We start from the raw sequence: 19,991 nt of genomic DNA on the forward strand, positions 1-19,991 counted from the left end.
CCGCAGCAGATGGCGCGCAAATAGTGTAAAAATATATGGTGCTCTCGTATAAATGCGTAAGGAGCGGAGGTATTTCTAGAACTACACGTGGGATATGAATACGCTGCCGTCAACTAGTGCGGGACGTTCGTATGAGTCGTCCTCGTATTCTACGAGTGCCGATGGTGCATCTACGTTTAGCCCTCTGTGATGGGTTTGGCCAAGTGAGTCTGAAGCTGAGAAGTCGGAGATGAAGGCTAGGCCCCAGAGGCTATGAGGGTTATGCTGCACGAAAAAGCCGAGATGCGGGCAGGAGAGGCGGATTCAATGCAACAAAAACGGGCCGGAGACGTCTAATATGGCAAAACGCATGTTGTGCTGAGAGCGCACTGGTTACGCATCAAGTTTCAAGAAGCAGCGTCCGAGCTTAGCGGTGACGTCATGGTCTGTCGGGCTTAGTGAAAAACGTCGTCGTCGTCGTCGTCTCTCTCCTTATCTGTGCAGAAAGCGCTATTCCGTCATACCCCTAACGACGGAGCTTAAGTGTCCTCCTAATTTCTTTTTCTTCTTCAGCTTTACCTCGTTCACTTCCCGTCAAGTCGCTGTTTAGACGTCTAAGGCGTCAGGCGGTTGGCACGCCTTTCATTAATTGTTTTTAGTTGCCTGTTACAATGCTAGCGCAAACGCAATAATCGGCAGCCGCGAGCGACATTAAGGCAATGTGCACGTGACGGCAGGTCACAAGTAAATATAACTGGCGTGACGCTCTTGTTTTGAACCATTCCCATTCAATGCATTCGGTTCCCAAGAGAAGAATGGCAGTCTGCAGATGATTATTAATCATTCAATCGAATGAGTGATTAGCAGGAAGTAGATGAAAAGATGAAGGAAGTTAGCGTCTCCGGTTCGAGAATTCTCTCACCGCGACATAATTACAAGTTTAAGTGCAAATCAGAAACAATGCTGCAGAGAATGTTTACTTCGTGGTAATCCTTTTTCATTAGAGTTCCTTAGCGAAATGTGTTTAAATAACAAATACACAGCTTGTGAATTTTTTGTTTCTGGAGACATTCATGAATTAGCACCTACTGAAACCAGCCTATTTTGCCATGACTGAAACCTCTCAGAAATAACATCAGGATCAGATGATAAAAACGTTATAATATATATACACGTTGTTTTTAAAAGTCTAAGCACTCGAGCATAAAAATACAGATTCTCGAATAAATCATGAAGGTAATCACCAATATCAGCCAGAAAAAAAAAACTTTGCCACAAAGGGAACCCTGTGGTAAACAGACTATATTCAACTCTCTAATAGATAAGTGCAGTGAGTTGAGCAAAACTAAGCATATATAATTAAGTGAATTGGGACAATTAAACCGGATGAGATTAAATTCACGAATTTAATTTGCGCATTTATAGCTTCTGACAAACGTTTTCAGAAGGTTCTGAAACAATGCTATCAAGCATAAATTTTGAGTTTACAAATGCAGAAGTTAATCATGCCTTGCTAGAGTATGTTTTCCTGATTTCAGGCTTTGATTGTAAGAAGGAGGAACTGAATTTATGACAGTAATGTGCGAAAAAAAAGAAAGGAGTTGCGTGCTTGGCAAGAAAATTTAGTAAACGAGATATCTGAGTAGTAAAGGAGACTGTGCTTGTTGCCCGACTTTTGGAATGAGATCACCTTTCGGATACTATCCCTTACCAATCTGTCGAAACAATCACGGATAAGCGTTGTTTAATGTACCCCCTTCGATATATATGAACAGCTTACAGGTGCGAACCCGGAACGCTGCTCCGAATATGCTCCGAATATTTCAACACTATACCGCCTACGCTTTAACGTGCGAATTAACTCACAATGCTTTCCACGGTCGTTTTCTCTACTTGCCGTAAATGCTATGCGAAAGAGCGGCCATGCACAGAGGGCGGTAAGCAGTCAAACAACCCGCCTCGATTTTTGCAGAATTGGTTATACAAACGTGTCTGCGGTCTCTCAGCAAATGCCGCTAATCGACCAAATAAGGCAATCCCGCCGATAACGCGCAGTCAGCCGCTGCACAAGGGTTCTGTCGGTCTTCGACGTCGGGGGATGGCGTTCTGGGACGGCTAGGTCTTTTTAATTGCGAGCTGTCAGCGAATCGAGAATTCAGCTCTCGATTCAGCTGTAACCTACCAAAAACACATTCTTTGTTTATACAGCAAGGAAAGTTGAACACAGGATAGGAAGAGTATCAAAGACTGTCGTTTGCTCTAAATGCACCCTTGAGAAATGTTTGTTGTAGAAGTACTTTGCATTTTGGTTCCTTTTATTCTGCTCAATAATCAGATGACCACATGTCTTCACTGTGCTGGCCGGTCGTTTCACTACGCTACAGAAGAAACTAGTAAAGACGATTTGGATACTCTTTTATTCGAAATTTGAATTAGCCTTGTTATTGTATATGGAGGCAAATAATTTGACACACGATTGCAGGCATGTATGTGCAGTTACGAAGCCCTCTTTAGTTTTCTCACGAGCAAAAAAACACTTATCACAAGAAGAGAAAGAAGAACCACCACGTGCGAGTAGTAACGCAGAGCTCGTGGCTGTTTTGAGAAATTCCATTTGGTTTGTGACTCTTTTTCGCTCTGCTGCACTGGAAACGGCACCGAAGGCGACGAGGCCGAAAGGGCCGCTTTAAAAATTTGTACGACGGCGATAAATTTCAAACTTCTGTTATGCTGACTTTGGCCAAGTGCTTTTAATGGGATTCTATAGTCTCCCTGTTTGAACCTTATACTGTTAAGTGAGTATTGGCAATGTCAACTATTTCAAAATAAATAACATGGCGCTCTGAGTTTGTCAAGGCAATGCTTAAATTATACGAGATAACGAGCTGAATGTGTGAAATCAAAAACTAGAAATACAGCGCGTTGAAGTGTTTTGAATTTGATTACAGGTGTGTTATGCTAGAATATTAGAAGACGAAAACACAAGACCATTATAAAAAATTAATTGTGGTTTAACTCTGGTTAAGCCGAGGGCTAGAGAAAGCTAGGGAGGTGTGGTTACGCTTGGAAATTGGCGGAGGCTTAGTTCAGCTAGGCCAGGATGTACGTTGCGGAATCATGTGTTCCTGGTGCTTGGCAGCCTACTCCTCTCCTCTCCAATCCAATCTAATTCCATTCAATCCAGTGTAATCAAACCTAGTCTAATATAATCCAATCCAAACCAATACAATCCAATCTAGTGTAATCCAGTGCAGTACAATTACAGTGAACTAGTTCACTGTAGTCCAATCAAGTGCAGTTCCTTCCAGTCAAATCCAATCTAATCCACTCGAATCCTGCCCAATTCCATACAGTCCTGCCCAATACAATTCAGTCTAATCCAATTCAATATAATGAAGTTCAATCCAATGATGTGTACACGCTCGCCCGAAATGCGCCGGTAACTAGCCTATCATCATCACTACTATCATCCTCACGATAGAGAAGGAGAATTAAGATGCACTGCTCACGATCCCACGTGTGGCTCGAAGGGGAACTCCAAGGTATTCCCCTTCGAGCCATTCAAGTTTAGCGGCCGTTACTGGAAATAGTGAGTCACTGCACTCCAAAGCTATGCTCAGACTTTTGTTCCGCACTGCCTATCATTTTCTGGCCGAGCACAGGCATATAACATGTTTCTGGCTACAAAAAAATTATTATGTTTTACAGGCACTTCATTTCGCGAGGAATTACATCTAAAGTTTCCACTGAACGTTTGGGACGTTGATATGGTCGTCCAGTTTTGAGCCTATACGGCGCGATAACTTATACAGGCCTGTTTCTGCTGGCGGACTAGGTTTGACACATCTCTATGTCAGACAGTTAGTTGCTCGTTTCTTCTTTTTCCGTAATAGCTCCCATCCAATTACCAGAGCATCCCTGCAAACCAACCTTATGAACTTTCTTCCAAACTTAGTGGTCTCTTCCAATTTTACCGATCGGCCAATATTATTTGGTTTTATGAAATAAGTTTACGATTCAGTGCGTTTTCTCGCAGTTCGCTTCTCTTATGAGTACTTATTCTCTGTTTCAAGGAAACATTTATACAAAGAATTGATATCTATGTTGCTCCCGCCTCCCTTATATCGTTCACTCTATTCCAATGATATCGGGCATGATGTGTTAAAAAGGGGGCGGAAAATGCCGATCTCGTCTTCTGCTAAAACGTTTTTGTTTAAACTTCATGCCGACATTTTGCCTGTTAAAGTGTGGCTTCACGAAAAAAAAAGTAATTTTGTTTCTTCTATTAATTGTCGGTTATGTGATACACCTTAAACCATCGAACCCTGTTTCATTGCCTGCAAAGATGCAATATTCTTTTGGGACGTTCTGCAAAGAGCATCGAAGAAAGACTTTATTTTGAATTCCCACAGTGTGCGTTACTTGATGCCCACCGCACATTACCACAAACCCTTTTACATGATTTTCCTTAATGGACTGCACAGCCTGTGGAAAACGCGTATGTTGGATCGGAGTGCTTAGCCTCTCGTCTCCCCCACTACTCAATTCGGCCAGATGGTGCACCAGCTTATCGACAGGAAGATAGTGACTATCAACCGGAGTGGCTGTCATTGATGATGTGTTGTCTTTCCTTGCCACCGTTTTATTGAAGTTGTGCTAAGTCGTTTTCTAATTGTGTGGTGTTGTTTGTATCTATCAATTGGACTTTTCGCCTACAGGCTGATTACTTGGTAAATAATGTGTATAGCTCTATGCTGAATTTAAAGGCATGTAATGAATACCATGCTGAAAAACAAAATCCCAGGTGTGGCCCAGTTGGTGAAAGTGCTCGTCTAGGGATCCGAGGAATGCTGGGGTATAGGTTCGATTCCCGGGAGAGACAATGTTTTATTATGAGCAGACCGTAGCTCCTCTTCACGGCGGAGCTGCGGCCGAGGAGGCGACGCACCTGCGCCTCCCGTGACGTCACGTGGCTCTCGCGCATGCGCATAAAGGGCGGTGCACACTCACGCGCAACTCGGTTCTTACCCGCGTAGTGGAGCTTCACAATACGACTCCCCCCCCCCTCCCCCCGCCCTTCCCGTCCCTCCTCTTATGACCTTATGAGTGCCGTTATTTAAAATAAATTTAGGGGACGCTCAAGATTTAACTAAGGACTACACGCAAAGCGTCTTTAACACCGCTGCTTCATTCCGCGAATTTCTTAATATTTTTTGTTTTTAGATACCAGAACGGCATAGTATCTCACTTCCCAGTAGACACGTAGACTTGTCAGAGGTGGATATGTCTTCGGTTCGAATCCTTGTCTCAAATTAGCCTTCGGATTGTCTACATGATTGACGGTCAATGAGAAGCAAAATGGTTCTACTATTCACAGTGTACAAAATCTGGTTGCGTCATTAATGTGGTATGAAATCATTTGCATGTTGTCTCCAAGGTCGGTCTTATCAATTTGGGTTACGGCTACGGCGATGGTGACTGTAATGATGACAGTGATGGCTTTACGACCAAACCTGCTTTATACGCTTCGCTTAAGATTTCAACAATTTCGTTAGTACAGATTCAGCCTCAAACTGGAGAACAGAGGCAGGTATGACTTTATTTTGCGGCCGATATATTTTGTGTGCAAAATTGCAAAGTGCAAGCAATAATTAAAATTAGTAATTGGACACGGGACAAAGCCCCTCGTTTGATAACTTAAGCAACATATACGAATAAGAAGTGAGGAGGGTCAACAATATGCATCAGAAAATAAAACCTTCCACAACTACCCACGTCGGAAATCTGCCACGCATTAATCGGCCACCCAGCGGCTGAGGACCATTGTTAACATCCCCAACAAGGACAAACATGTTTTACCAGAGTCGGCTCGCAACCGCCATAGCACTGTGCGGATAGCGACTATTCTTCCTTGATAGCAACCGTTTTGCTCGTGCAATGCTCCAAGCTTGTGGCGTACCGTTTTGAAACTTGGCCAGAGAAAGACGCAAACGAGAAACGCGCATTACAATAAAAGTGTGCTGCTTCTTTTACTTCAGTAGCTAGACTACATGTTCAGAAAAACACTTCTGCAGGTGCTCTAGATCGTCTTCCTGTACAGCTCGGAGGCGACAAATAAGCTTCCGTGTAAAAAGTACAATACTCTTTTTTTTTTCACAGAGACCATTCTTCTTCGCCGAAGTAAACGACGACTTAAGCTAGGTGTTGCTCATACCCTGCTAGCGCCTTTCTATAGGTATCTACAGCACGACGTCTTTTGAGATCATGGATGGAAGGTGAACGCCAAAAATAGCAAGAACGTTAAGGGCGCTCTGCTCGGCAACAGCGTTTTGGGAGTTCGAGTCAATTAGGATAGGCGTAAAAGAGATGAAGGCCAGCCGCTGCTAACGTAGTGCCGAGCCAAGTAGTCGGGCGTTGTTCTAGCGGAAATCTGGCGGCAATCTGATGCCATTAAGTCCATCTGTCATGTATAGAGGGCTGCCGATAGCCTTTACAACAGTATAGTCAGTCGCATACACATTCAGTGTGCTTCGAAGCAGGTAGGATTCTTTTTCAGCAACTGCTTTGCATTTCTAAAAGGCTGAATGTGTGGTGGGAATATTCTGAATATTCGGCAGCCACACAATACTTTCTCATGATGCTCCTCGGCAATGTGCGGAACTGGCTCACGAAAGTATACCTCTTGAAACGAACACGAACACAGGCTCACTTCCTCTTGATGTCTTGTAGAGAGGGAAAAATAGGGTCCCCATTGTGCCAATCTGAATGTGCATTGCCCTCTCCCGTCTTCCCCACCCTTCGCCAGGGTGGCGCAGTGGTTAGGGCGCTCGACTACTGTGCCCAAGGACGCGGGATCGAATCCCGGCCTCGGCGGCCACTTTTCCATGGAGGCGAAAAGCAAGGCGCCCGCGTGCTGTGCGATGTCAGTGCACGTTAAAGAACCCCAGGTAATCGAAATTTCCGGAATCCTCCACTACAGCGTCTCTCATAGCCTGAGTCGCTTTGGGACGTTATACCCCACAAACCAAACCAAACCGACCATCTTCCCCTCCCTTCCTTTGCGTAAGCTAACATGCAGTCACTTCTCCACTAACGAGCAAAGGAACCAATGGCATTACCACACTCCAATCTGCTCGAGTGATAGGGGGTCTTGACTTAGTATCGGTCTGAGAGGACGATGCAAATACCCTACATAAAGAGAGGAAGTGATGCAGGAGAACACGTGAACAGGTGTGTGCTCTTTCGGTCATGACACGTGATGACCCCAGTGGCAGGCGTATTGCGCGGGCGGTGGTATTGGCCCCCCACTATAGGAAGAAACAGAATGAATCTTCTACGGGGACGTCTGTGGCTCTTATAATGGGATTAGTACACGGCCGCAGTCGTCTACCAAAACGTCGTGGTGAATGGACTAATGTCCGAGCCCTTAGCGATAACATTGCGGAGGAAGTCGCCATCACGAAAAGCCGCCGCAGACCAGGTTTCGCGAGTCATCACCGACTCGAAAGGGGCCCGTAGAAATTGTTCAACAAAGCATACTCCTTTCTTTGCCTATCGAAACTTTTCGAATGACGACATCCGCTCCTGCTCACATCGGCCTCGAAGGCAACGAAACGGCAGACGCCGCCGTCCTCGCACTCACTCTCCGGATGCCTCCAGACCCTTCTGAAACTGATCCCGAACCAAATCCTGCCCTCCCGTTTTGAGAAATTGCTCAATTATACGAATTCAGCCACACAATGTATCTTCAGCACTTTAAGGGCCTTAGTAAGGTGGAGAAACGCACAATTCGCCGTCTGTACATGAAAAAACTGCTCTGCCACGCCTTTTTGAAACACTTTGATCCTACCTGTAGAGGACAATGCCGGCAATGTGCGGTCTTCAGTCATCTTCCACATGGCGTAGGCGTGCCAATTAATCCCGAACCTCGCCCCTAACTCGACCCCACCCGAAAAGATTGGAGGCACCCCTGCTAGACTTCTCCGGCCTGGCGAGCCAGAAGGCCCTGGTCGAGCGAGCTCGAGGCTCAGCGCTCACCAATGGGCTCCTGTTATACGAGCCTCGCCTAGTGATTATTATAACTGGCCCCGACCACTTTAAACGTCGTCCTCTCTGTAAGATACCTGAAATAAAGTATTTCAGGCAGGCAGAGTCTCGTAATAGGTGAGGTATGCATAAAAGGCCGGACATTAAATAGCAAAATAGTTTCAAGAAGTATCGCAGCAGTGTCTGCCTACTTAGAACTGCGTGAAGCATTAACCTGGAGCAAATAGACACGCTGACAAAGGACACACAGGGAAAGGGCCACAATGAGCTTTACAGCTAGAGCTCGCTTCCGGGCAATCGCAGATAGGATTTCCGGTAAGAGTTAGGTGGGTTTGGCCAGGAATTCTTTTAAGGCCTTTTGATGCCTCATCGTTGTAGACACAAGGTTGTCAGCACAGGTGTGACGCTTTCGATAGTGAGAGTTAGAAATAAATGAATAAACCTTGTCTACACCGGGAATCGAGCCTGCATTCCTTGTGCCCCAGCCATCGCTCTACCAACTGCACCACGCCCCGGATCGTGAAACGCTCTTCATAATTCCGTCTGTGTACCGTGAAGGAAGGAAGGAAAAACTTTATTTAGCTTCATATTACTTGGCGGCTCTTGGGACGTCTTCAGAGATGTCTGCTTGTTGAATCCACAAGAGCCTTCTCCGTCGACCTCGTCCACTTCTGCACAATTGTCGGTTGCCCACAGTCCAGGGCTCCGCTGGCTACTGCCGCCCGTTGGGCTCGCTGTACCAGACCTTGCTGGTCTTCGCAGCGGTCGCTGGACAGCAGAGTCTCCCATTGCTCTGCACCCGGGTTTAGAATTTTGGGGACCACATCTATGTTTTGACAGGCCCATGTGATGTGATATAGTGTTGGTTTTTCATCGCACCACGGACATCTGTCTCTGGTGAGAGAACTGTGCGGTGGGGGATATCGCATTCTTCTTCCTCTATAGTTTTCTAGTATGGCCGAGTATGCCTTGGGTGCTGGCAAGGATGATAAGGGGATTACACGAGTGACAGATACTGTGTCTCTCTTTTCCTGTAACGGAATTATAGAACGCCAGTGAACTTTGATGCATTCACTGAAATGCTGGTTCCGTTCGTCAAGGAGCGCACGATGTACCGTCAGGACAGGTCAGGATGTCACCAGGTGATTCATGCATATACGAAGCTGATCTCATTGGGCGTTCGATCTGGGCGTCCGTGCGGCGCTTTTCAACGCCGCACCGCACCGCACAGCAAAAAGCAGACCCAGATGTCTAGGAGGCGTTAGTGCAGCAGGCATCAGCGGCGTTTGAAATTGATTTACAGGGTAGAAAAGGCGCAGTATCTGTCACTATTCTCCGCCGACATGCGTACCACGCCGTAAAAGACGTTGTTGCGCCTGAAGGAAGAAGGAAAATACACGGGCGTGCTACTGGCTCAGTAGTTAAGCCACTGGCGCTGCCTCGTGCGGACGGAAGAGAGAGATGAAGGGCGGCAGTTCCTGGCTCTACGGGGCTGGGACGGTAGGTCAACGCCGCTCGCGGTGGGGGCTATCCAGCAACCGGTTTATCTGTTGTAGGCCGTCATTGCACCCGCCACTGCTTCGGTGCTGGACGACGGCTGTTGTTGTGGTGCGCGTCTTTCTCTCCCTCTTCTTTCTTTCTCTCTTCTCTATTTTCTCATGTCCAAGTGAGACAGTTACGCGCCTTTCCCTTCCTATAAATAAATCAGTTTTTTTTCTCTTATGTCCGCACGAGGTGCCGGAGTACCCGGATTCGAACCTGACCTCGGCGGCTGCGTTTCGATGGAGGTGAAACGAAGAGGCGTCCGTGTGCTGTGCGATGTCAGCGCACGTTAAAGATCCCCAGGTGGACGAAATTATTCCGTAGCCCTCTACTACGGCTCCTCTTTCTCTCTTTCCACTTTCACTCCACCTTCTTTCCATCCCTTACGGCGCGGTGGCGGTGTCCACAGAAAACAAGTGAGACAGTTACCGCGCCTTTCCCTTCCTATAAAAAAAAATAAAATCAGGCAGCGGAGGGCCCCGCCGGCGTATTTGGGTTTGCTCGGTACGGTGGCTCCGCAAGGGACAAAACGACAGAAGAGACGAAGAAAGCATGCTGTTCCGACTAGCATCTACCGCCCCCAGGAGCCGAGCAGCCTAGCGATTAGCGGCGCATGCTTTTTCAATGGGCGTCATGCTGGACGCGGCACTAGCTTGAGAGAGCCTATAATACTATTACTACTACTACTACTGCTGCTACTACTACTACTACTACTACTACTACTACCAAATAATAATAATAATACACAAAGTAATATTTCTCTGCTAATGATTATTATTATTATTATTATTATTATTATTATTATTATTATTATTATTATTATTATTATTATTATTATTATTATTAGTAGTAGTAGTAGTAGTAGTAGTAGTAGTAGTAGTAGACGGCCGAATTAAGTGGCTAAATATCTTCACAGTTTTAATTATTAGTAATAAAAATAATAATTGGTTCACAGGAAGGGAAAGGCGCAGTATCTGTCACACTTGTGTCTGTGGACACCTGAACTACTCCGAAGCCCTCCACTACGGCTCCTCTTTCTCCCTTTCCACGTTAACTCCCACCTTCATCCCTTCTCTTACGGCGCGGTTCAGGTGTCCACAGACGCAAGTGTGACAGATACTGCGCCTTTCCTTTCTTGTGAATCAATTACTATTATTATTAATAATCACAACTGTGAAGATAACATTTAGCCAGTTAATTCGCCCGTTACATACAGACAATTCAGTACCAACCTCGTGAAACGAGACTTCCTCTATACTACTACTACTACTACTACCACTACTACTACTACTACTACTACTACTACTACTACTACTACTACTACTACTACTACTACTACTACTACTACTAATAATAATAATAATAATAATAATAGTAGTAGTAGCAATAGTAGTAGTAGTAGTAGTATAGGCTTTATCAAGCTAGTGCCGCGTCCAGCATGACGCCCATTGAAAAAGCATGCGCCGCTAATCGCTAGGCTGCTCGGCTCCTGGGGGCGGTAGATGCTAGTCGGAACAGCCCGCTTTCTTCGTCTCTTCTGTCGTTTTGTCCCTTGTGGAGCCACCGCACCGAGCAAACCCAAATACGCGCCCCGCCGGGGTGCAGTGGTAAGACGCCCGACTACTGTGCCGGTGTACCCGGGTTCGAACCCGACCTCGGCGGTTGCGTTTCGATGTAGGCGAAACGAAGAGGCGTCCGTGTGCTGTGCTATGTCAGCGGACGTTAAAGATCCCCAAGTGGTCGAGATTACTCCGTAGCCCTCCACTACGGCTCCTCTTTCTCTCTTCCCACTTTCACTCCCACCTTCCTCCCTTCCCTTACGGTGCGGTTGGGGGTGTACACAGAAAACAAGTGAGACTGTTACCGCGCCTTTCCCTTCCTATAAATCAATCAATCAGGAGGCGGAGGTGGCTCAGCTACAGAGCCAGTAGCGGGCCCATGCATTTTCTTTTTATTTTTTCTACAGCCACAGCAACAACGAAAGAGAAAATAGAGAAGAAAGAGAAGAGGGAGAGAAAGACGCGCGTCGCAACAGCCGTCGTCCACCATCGAAGCGATAGTGGGTGCAGTGATGGCCTACAACAGATAAGCATGCGGTTAAAGGCTAGCCCCCGCCGCACGCTGCAGTGACCTACCAGTCCCAGCCCTGTAGGGGCAGCCGTAAAAAAATTTAGAGGACGCTTAAGCTTCGCCTTCAAGAGTGGAACGCGATAGCGTTATTGCACCTCGTCGAGAATACTTACTAAAAGCAAGGGTATTGGGGCATCCTCGCACCGGTACCCACGCGGCCCGAAGGGGAGAAGCGGGTGAGCGAAGATAGTGATCTAAAGAAAGGAAAGACGCTTGATTCTACAACCTGTGAGGGTGCACGGCGAAACGTCAGGGGTGAGTGGCGCGCCACGTTTCGGGGCAGCGCCGCACATTGCGAGGAGGGGTTCTTCTGTTTGCCGCAAGATGGCTCTGCATGTGCGCAGAGCGCAGAAGAAATGTAGCGGAAACGTACTTCGCTGCTCGTGTAACTGCGACTTCTGTAAGTAACATGCTCATAATTACCGATATACACTGCAGTATAACGTTCTACGGCATGTTTCTAAGGCAACACCGCATTCACTAGAAGCGCTTTTGTACCGCTTTCAAGCATCGAACTCGTGGCTATGTGGTAGCGTCTCCGTCTCACACTCCGGAGACCTTGGTTCGATTCCCACTCAGCCCATCTAGGAACTTGCTTTTTATTTATGAAGTGCATGCCGGGATTTATCGCTCACTGGACGCCGACGACACCGGCTTTTCTGCGACACGAGCTCCTTAAGGCTACCGCGTTAAAATGCCATGGTATAGAATACTTAACGTTGGAAGCTTTCTGTTTCGGCTGTGAAAAAAAAGTAAATTCTAATTGCATAAACAGCACGTGAAGCTCTAAACAGCGCACTCAACTTCAATATGAACACAACCATATTTTAACCTTCGTATAAAACTGCACACCTCCACGGCCTCTACGCACTGCTTTATATCAGTAGAAAGACGGAGTGCCCCCTTCATCCGTCTTTCCTATAGCCCATTTTACGACCCTCGAATAATTAATAATTGGTTCATTGGAAAGAAAAGGCGCGGTAACTGTCTCACTCGTTTTCTGTGGACACCTGAACCGCGCCGTAAGGGAAGGGAGGAAGGTGGGAGTTAAAGTGGAAAGAGAGAAAGAGGAGCCGTAGTGGAGGGCTACGGAGTAATTTCGACCACCTGGGGATCTTTAACGTGCGCTGACATCGCACAGCACACGGACGCCTCTTCGTTTCGCCTCCATCGAAACGCAGCCGCCGAGGTCGGGTTCGAACCCGGGAATTCCGGACAGTAGTCGGGCGTCTTACCACTGTGCCACCCCGGCGGGGCACGACCCTCGAAGAAACCAGTTTGACTGGGCTGTTAAGGGGGAGGGGGGTATCGTCAACTGTTTGCTACGGAATCAGCCCAGCGCCCGATGTGACAGCACCCTTCCCCCTTCCGTAAAATCGGCTATGGCCTAAAGCAACAAGTTGCGACAATGGTCCTCTTTTGCTCGTGATCGCGTTTGTTCGTGTTCTTACCCCAGAATATGCCTTTACATTCAGTCGCAATCGCGCGGGGCTGTTTGACATCCAACATGACAGTTCAGAAGAGCGTGCTGTCGGGCTAGTTGGTTCTGCATAGTATATAAGAAAAATGCGCAACAACTTAGACAGGACACAGGAAGAAACACATGCAACAGTTCACGAGCGCTCGTGAACTGTTGTGTGTGTTTCTTCCAGTGTCCTGTCTAAGTTGTTGTGCATTTGTCTTGTATACTATCCAACATGACCACTGTTATTTTTATCCGAGAAGAAAGGATAGCAGCTGTCTACTTATACATAACTCATAGTCTGAGCGTATGTTCAGATCATACTTCCTTGTTCTCCGAGTTTCTTTGAAGTTATAACAAGAACAGCGTCTTGATATGGGAGGTCATCGATGTATTAGTCGCTTAAGTGTTGTGCTTTAATGAAGTCTTCTACTAGTAACAGCGGCGACACACCAGTCATTGGCCGCCACCGCGTCCATTTTATGTTGAGTCTCAGGTTGGCATCCCAAAACAAATCTCATCACATGACGTTCGTAGAGTAGGGTAAAATACCACCAGGCGGAGATACGTATTGTAGATACTCCATTCCCTCAGGGCTAAACAAAAACTCGCTTGGCCGATTGGTTCATTAAAGCCGTCCACTTCGGTGCATCGAGCGACGTTTAATTAATAACAAGAATGTTCTGCAATATTAGTTATGGTGACATATTTCGCAATAGGTTCAAACACTATAACGCTTAAATGCGAATTGCACAGCTTGAGTCCAGGTAATCGCGGATAACCACGGACATCAAAGAAACAAAAATTCAAGGGGTCAATTTAACCATTAAAGTCAGATGAGCAAAACCATTTGTCTGATATGCCGCTGATTCCTGCTTTACTGCATCTACTTCGGTTTGCTGTGTGGTGCGGCGTTCGAAGAAGCGTCGAATGGCACAGCACGGACGCCTGGATAGGGTGCCCAGCGAAGTCAGCTTCGTATGTGCGTGAATCGCCTGGTGAATCATCAGTCATCACCAGACGCGATGTCATAATCGGATGTGACGTCATGATGATGTCAGCTCAGATTATTTTAAATAATCGAATGTGACGTCATCATGGAGTCATGTCCGCGTTAATGACATCTCGTCTAGTCATTGCCGATGACATCACCTGGTAATGACGTCAAATCTCGGGGTATCCCGCGGTATATCGCAAATAATTGTGACACTTCTCGCAGATTCACACACGCGTGGACACTCATGGACCTATAGAGGCTTTCCCCCCAAAATAAGGGATTTACCTTAGTGGCAAAGGCAATGGCGTTTCCGGATGCCAACACCAGACCCAGTCCCCAGGGCACGTGCGGCAGAACAGACTTCCAGTGGAGGGCGCGGTGCTTGGTGGTCATCTCCAGAGCCTGCACCGGCATGAAGGCCAGTAGCAGGAAGACGAGCACCGTGGGACACGCGTCGGTCACGTCCCTACAAAGACGGGGAACCTTTCCATCACCAGCCATTCGAAGCGTTCTACCCATACGTCTCCTCTTAAAGAGCAGTCCTGACTCAGCACATCATAAAAGCTTGAACATAAACGCTAAGCGAAAATGAAGAAAGTGTGCACAAGCGTTTGGCTGGCCTACCTCACATAGATGTTTGCGAGAACCGCAGAGGATGCTGGCATTTGCACTTTTTGGCTGTCGCATTATGACAAGCTTGATTGAGTACTTTGCACATTGAAGCAGCAGTTGCTTTCACAGCGGCAAAGTAATTGCTGTCAACGTTTAATTCACTTATTTCTTCTGATCCTGTCTTGAAAAGCTGTGTCAAAATATACGTCCTAAACAACACCGACAGACAGAACCGCTTTTCATTGTCAACTAAAGCGCGACACTACGTGGCATCTCCTTCAGTGCTGCTTCAAGTCTAAAAGAAGTAAGGCGGGCTGGGGAAAGATAGACACTACGGCTGCAGCATAAATACAGTGCATGCACTGTCTGATTGCTAGAACTAGAATGTTTTTTTACCACTTGTTCTTGAAACACCCTTCGATGCATGCCCGAGTAAATGGTGTGCGAAGTCGGCCTCAGAGGGCACTATAACTTGGACGCTCCTTTCTCGCGAGCCAACAAATCCTAGATGTTGGTACTGGTTGACATTTCACTGAATTTCATGAAAAACATTCTTAATGCAATACTAAACCAAATATATATTTCCCGTCATAGATGACACATGGTGACAGTTCCTGTAAAATGCAGAACCAGTTTTCTGAACAAAAACTGTCTGTCTGTGCTCAGAAAATATGTCGATAATCACAGTTATATTTAATTTGCACAAAACGAACGTGACCATCATAATAATCCAAAAGTTGCGCAAAGACCTTCAATATCATGAATAAGTAACAGTACTTACCAATATACTCTAGAATAGAAACTATGGGGGTTTAAGCACGGCTTGAACCTAGTGATAGAGCTAAAGCTGAGTGTTGCCGCAATAGCCTGTTTAACAACCGTTTTTAAATCCGCGGTTTTTTCATAATTTTAATTAAAGTTAGGTTATGGGGATAGGAAGGGGCCTATGCTTTTGAGTGGACGCTACGCAATCGTGGACACCTACAGCTTATCATGTTTTCATATCTTCTTGTATATCGTACATTGATTTATAAAGAAGGAAAGGCGCAGTATATGTCGAGGACATTCAAGGTAGTTCAACTTGACATCGCACAACCCAGGGCTGCCTCCCCGTTCTTTAAATTGTTTCGTAGGAAAGAAAAGGCGCAGTATATGTTACACTTGTTCTGTGGACACCTGTACCGCATTATAAGGGAAGGGAGGAAGGTGTGAGTGGAAGTGGAAAGAGCGGTCCAACCACGGTGGAAATTGGTGCCAGGGCGAAATCGCTGTATCGCGGCCAATGAAGCTTTCGCTTCAAAACTAACCGCTGTTGCTGCAGTCAAATGACAGTTTCCCGCCCACCAATCGACGTTGGTGCATTTCGCAGGGGCTGGTTCTGCTTGTACAAAATCCCCAAAAGCGGGAGCATGACGAGAGAAGCCATAAAAAGACGCTGACTTGAAAATAAGTGGCCGGCCTGGACTCCTGCGGTATACATCGGCAAATGGGCGAAACCTCATCGGTGTGCGACCCGACGCGGACGCTGACGTACCCTTCCACGCTGAGGAAAGACGTCCATCCAGGAAAAAACGTAGGCTCCCGGGTGAAGAGGACAAGCACGAAGATCGCCAGGAAGAATATCATGATGCCTTCCCAGGGCCTGTTGAATGAAAGCAGTCAGATTATAAAGCCACATTTTCACATTTCTTCATACGCTCACACAACGGGCTTTCCAAAGAGTAGTATTGTGAAATACCTGTTTTTCCTAATGCGTGGATACGATAATAATTTAAATGCACGAAGTTTACTGCCACCATAAACAATGGAGTCCTCGTGTAGGACGCATACCCTGCCGGGGTGGTGCTGTGGTTACGACGCGCGGCTACTGTTCCCAAGGGCGCGGGATCGAATCCCGGCCTCGGCGGCCGCTTTTCTGTGGAGGCGAAAAGCAAGGCGTCCGTGTGCTGTGCGATGTCAGTGTACGTTATAGAACCCCAGGTGGTCGAAATTTCCGGAGTACTCCACTACGGCGTCTCTCATAGCCTGAGTCGCTTTGGGACGTTAAACCCCAGAAACCAAACCAAACCAAAGCATTTTTTTGCTTTGTAACCGCCTCAGAAGCTTTCTGTGCACGACATTTTTATGTGCATCTGCAGGTAGTGTAAGTAAAGATTTGAAAATCAGTATTTGTAAGAATTATGATACTGCAGACTAGCCTAGTTCTATCTCCATTATTATCAGTAATACAGAAACAGAGCGCTTCGTCCCGCGTGTGGGTTGAAGCTTCGTTCTTAAGGCTGACAGGGCCTTGACTTTAAGAAACGGAAAATTACATTAACAAGGTACGTATGGTAAAATTATGCGGAACGTCACTAACATCTCACTCTGGGCCAATGGAGAACTTTGCATTTTGAGACCCATACTTGCGTTTCTTCGATATATTTTTGCTGTGATTCATGTTTGACAGATTCCAGCGTTTATTCTAATTTTGTTTTCGCAAGTGATCGGACGATTCTCACGGCAACTTGGAGTGGTTTGCGTTGTCCCAGTGGCGAGGAACAATAACATACAGCCCATATCCTAAAACATGCAATGACTGGAACCATCTTCCACAGGTAGTTACTTTCATCATCGACCCTGCGCGTTACAGAGCCGCATTATCGCCCTGTTTGAATCTGATTAATCCCTAGTTGTTTCACGAATTTATTTGGATGTTTTTGTTTGGTTGCTTTTTGTTGACTCATGTATACTATATTCCTTTTTGTTGAATTTTGTTTTGAGCTATATTCAATAGTATCGTTTTGTGTCACGCTTCCTCTTCTACTTGATTTTGTTTGGTTTCACTACTCCCACCCCCCCTGTAATGCGAAAGCCATGAGGGTACAATAAATGAAATGAGATGAAATATCTTTTAAATCGCGCTGCGGCGATGCTTCTGCAGTTTGACAGGTAGAATGAATAATAGATTTTCTTCCTTGACATCACGATCTTCAGCAAGGCTTGGGAGACATTCTAAATAACAGAGCAGTTTTCGATCATTTAATAGCACATGTCCAACATCTTACGATCAAAGGGGGAAATAAGTAGAACGTGGTTTGAAATATATGTTTAAGGCACAAACCACGAAACAAAAATGCTTATATCGTAAAAAGACACTTACGAGCTAGATATCAAGATATATTACTCTGAAATGGGGAGAGAAAAGTAAAACTTTGGTTTTAAATATTACTTTAACAATAAACTTCGAAATAGAGACCTTGAAATTGTGAAAAAGCATTGACGAGCTCACTCACATAAACAAAATAGATCTACGACGTGTGAACTTTACAGATAGAAGCGGGCTTAGTATAGAGTAGTGTATATCTGCATATTTTCACGTAGAACTCGCAGTTTTCCAAACAGCTTACTTTAGCATTGATGAGGTTTTAACCGTATGCTGTATTCGAGCAACGTTTGCTTGCGTTATATTTTTTTTATACTGTAGCGCGTAATACGAGAAGGAACTATGTTTTACTGAAAGCTCAAAACCGAAACAACACACTTCGCTTTACGCTCGTTTCTGGTTCAGCGGTACTAAACAACTAAATTTATAGGCAAATTGTATAACTAACCATGATATAGGGCAGCGAAGCTGACATCTCAACAAAACACAGTGGTACAGTTTCTTGTGGAGGCGACAATGTTGGAGGTAGCAACAGACGAAGAGAAAAGCGGGACGCTGAAATAAATTCGTAATTGGGCAGACTTGGGGCGCAAAAAAACTAATTTACTCGACGGCGGCGATAGCAGCAAGCGTGCTCGTCGGTGTCGAACTACAAATACTCGTTGCACTCGCCACTGCTGAATTGAAAATTCGTCCGGAAATGCCGGCAAAAATGAAAGTGGTCGCGGTTGGCAGCAATCGTTGGACATAAATCTCGACGCATCTTGCGCTACCAAGAAAGTTATGAAGCGAGGACTAGGAGACGCTGATAGTGAACAAACCAAGAGAACAAAAATACAGCGTGCTACAAGTATAATGATAGGGTCGCATGTCAGCAGCAGCAAACCAAGAATACAACAGTTCGATGCATTACTTTTGCCAAAAAAGCAATCGCCTGATGTAACAAAACAAACAGCGGAGGCAAAATATAAAATTTTGAACTCATACAACAAAGGGCCTTTAGAGCGCGTAATTAGGCTTAAGCTGGACAAGATGCGCCATTTCTGGACAGATTTCATATTCATATTAGTAAGCGCGGAGTCCAAGTAAATGGGCACGTTATTGCGTTTGTCGAGTTGGTATTAATTAATTACATTTTCTGCGAAATGACTTTCGGGAAAAGACCGTGTTCCACGGAACAAATTTAGACGACTACATTTCTTACGGGAAAATGCCGAGGAACCGAAGACGGGAGATTGCTTATAGTGGTAATTAGTATATGCTTACTACGCACTAACGAATACTTCAGGATATTATGTTTACTTTTTTTTTTCGCACAGTTTGTTCGAGTATTCATTAGGGCACGCAATTATGCTTGCAAAAATGAGCGTTGCTTTCTGATCCTAAGCATTCTTTTCAATTATGCAGGGACACGTGCCGTGTATTAAGTGCTGCACTTTTATACCTCCAAGCTGCACATGCAGACATTCCTCTAAGTGCAGTATTTATTATGGCAGCTTTAACGAAGCTCATTTTATAGCTAGCTACGATTAATTAGAGAGGGAGCAGCGGTAGTCATTGTATACACACATATGAAAGACTATTGGGCTTTGACGCAGACAGCTTCATTGTCCTCTATACACACTTGTGGAGCGTAAGAGCATAACTCACATGTGAACTTAAAGATAAATTACTTTTCATCTGGTGCCAGAGTATGGGTAGCATGAATAGAACAAAAAAAAAACATTGTTAAACTGAAATACGCCAGTCATTTAGAATAAATAGTTAATTACTTCCTGGATGGCTGCCTCGGAATTAGTAGGAGGTTAGACCGGCTGCTGCCGCGGGAATATGCGGTACTAGTTAAGGGCGGCTCTGATTTATAGCGCCAATATGTAGATAAGCTGATGCAATTGTGAAAGACCCAGAACTTTATTCGCTAATTTGACCAGGTAAAAATGTGACCTGCAACGGGTCGAATGGAGTGAAGAAACCACATTTACGGCCATTTCTGCGTTTCCTCTGCATTTTATATCCTGAATAACTGTTCACATGCAGAGCACACATTACACATCATCGTAGTAAAAAGCGCCGTAAAT

The 19,991-nt window shown here is 45.7% G+C and overlaps 1 protein-coding gene across 1 annotated transcript in view; it reads right to left on the reverse strand.

The window, feature by feature from the left end:
• The window catches only part of LOC146195004 (solute carrier family 13 member 2-like), a 31,550-nt gene extending 15,161 nt beyond the window's left edge, over positions 1-16,389 (reverse strand). Inside the window, exons 1-2 of the mRNA XM_084596173.1 lie at positions 16,303-16,389; positions 14,442-14,622 (exon numbers count right to left, since the gene is read on the reverse strand). Of these exons, the coding sequence (XP_084452299.1) occupies positions 14,442-14,570 (129 nt within the window). The 5' untranslated portion in view covers positions 14,571-14,622; positions 16,303-16,389. The remainder of the gene's footprint in view (positions 1-14,441; positions 14,623-16,302) is intronic.
• Between the last annotated feature and the right edge of the window lie 3,602 nt (positions 16,390-19,991).

Source organism: Amblyomma maculatum, chromosome 3 (assembly GCF_055883805.1).
Source record: "Amblyomma maculatum isolate TAMU_Amacu chromosome 3, ASM5588380v1, whole genome shotgun sequence".
In the NCBI taxonomy this organism is placed as follows: domain Eukaryota; kingdom Metazoa; phylum Arthropoda; class Arachnida; order Ixodida; family Ixodidae; genus Amblyomma; species Amblyomma maculatum.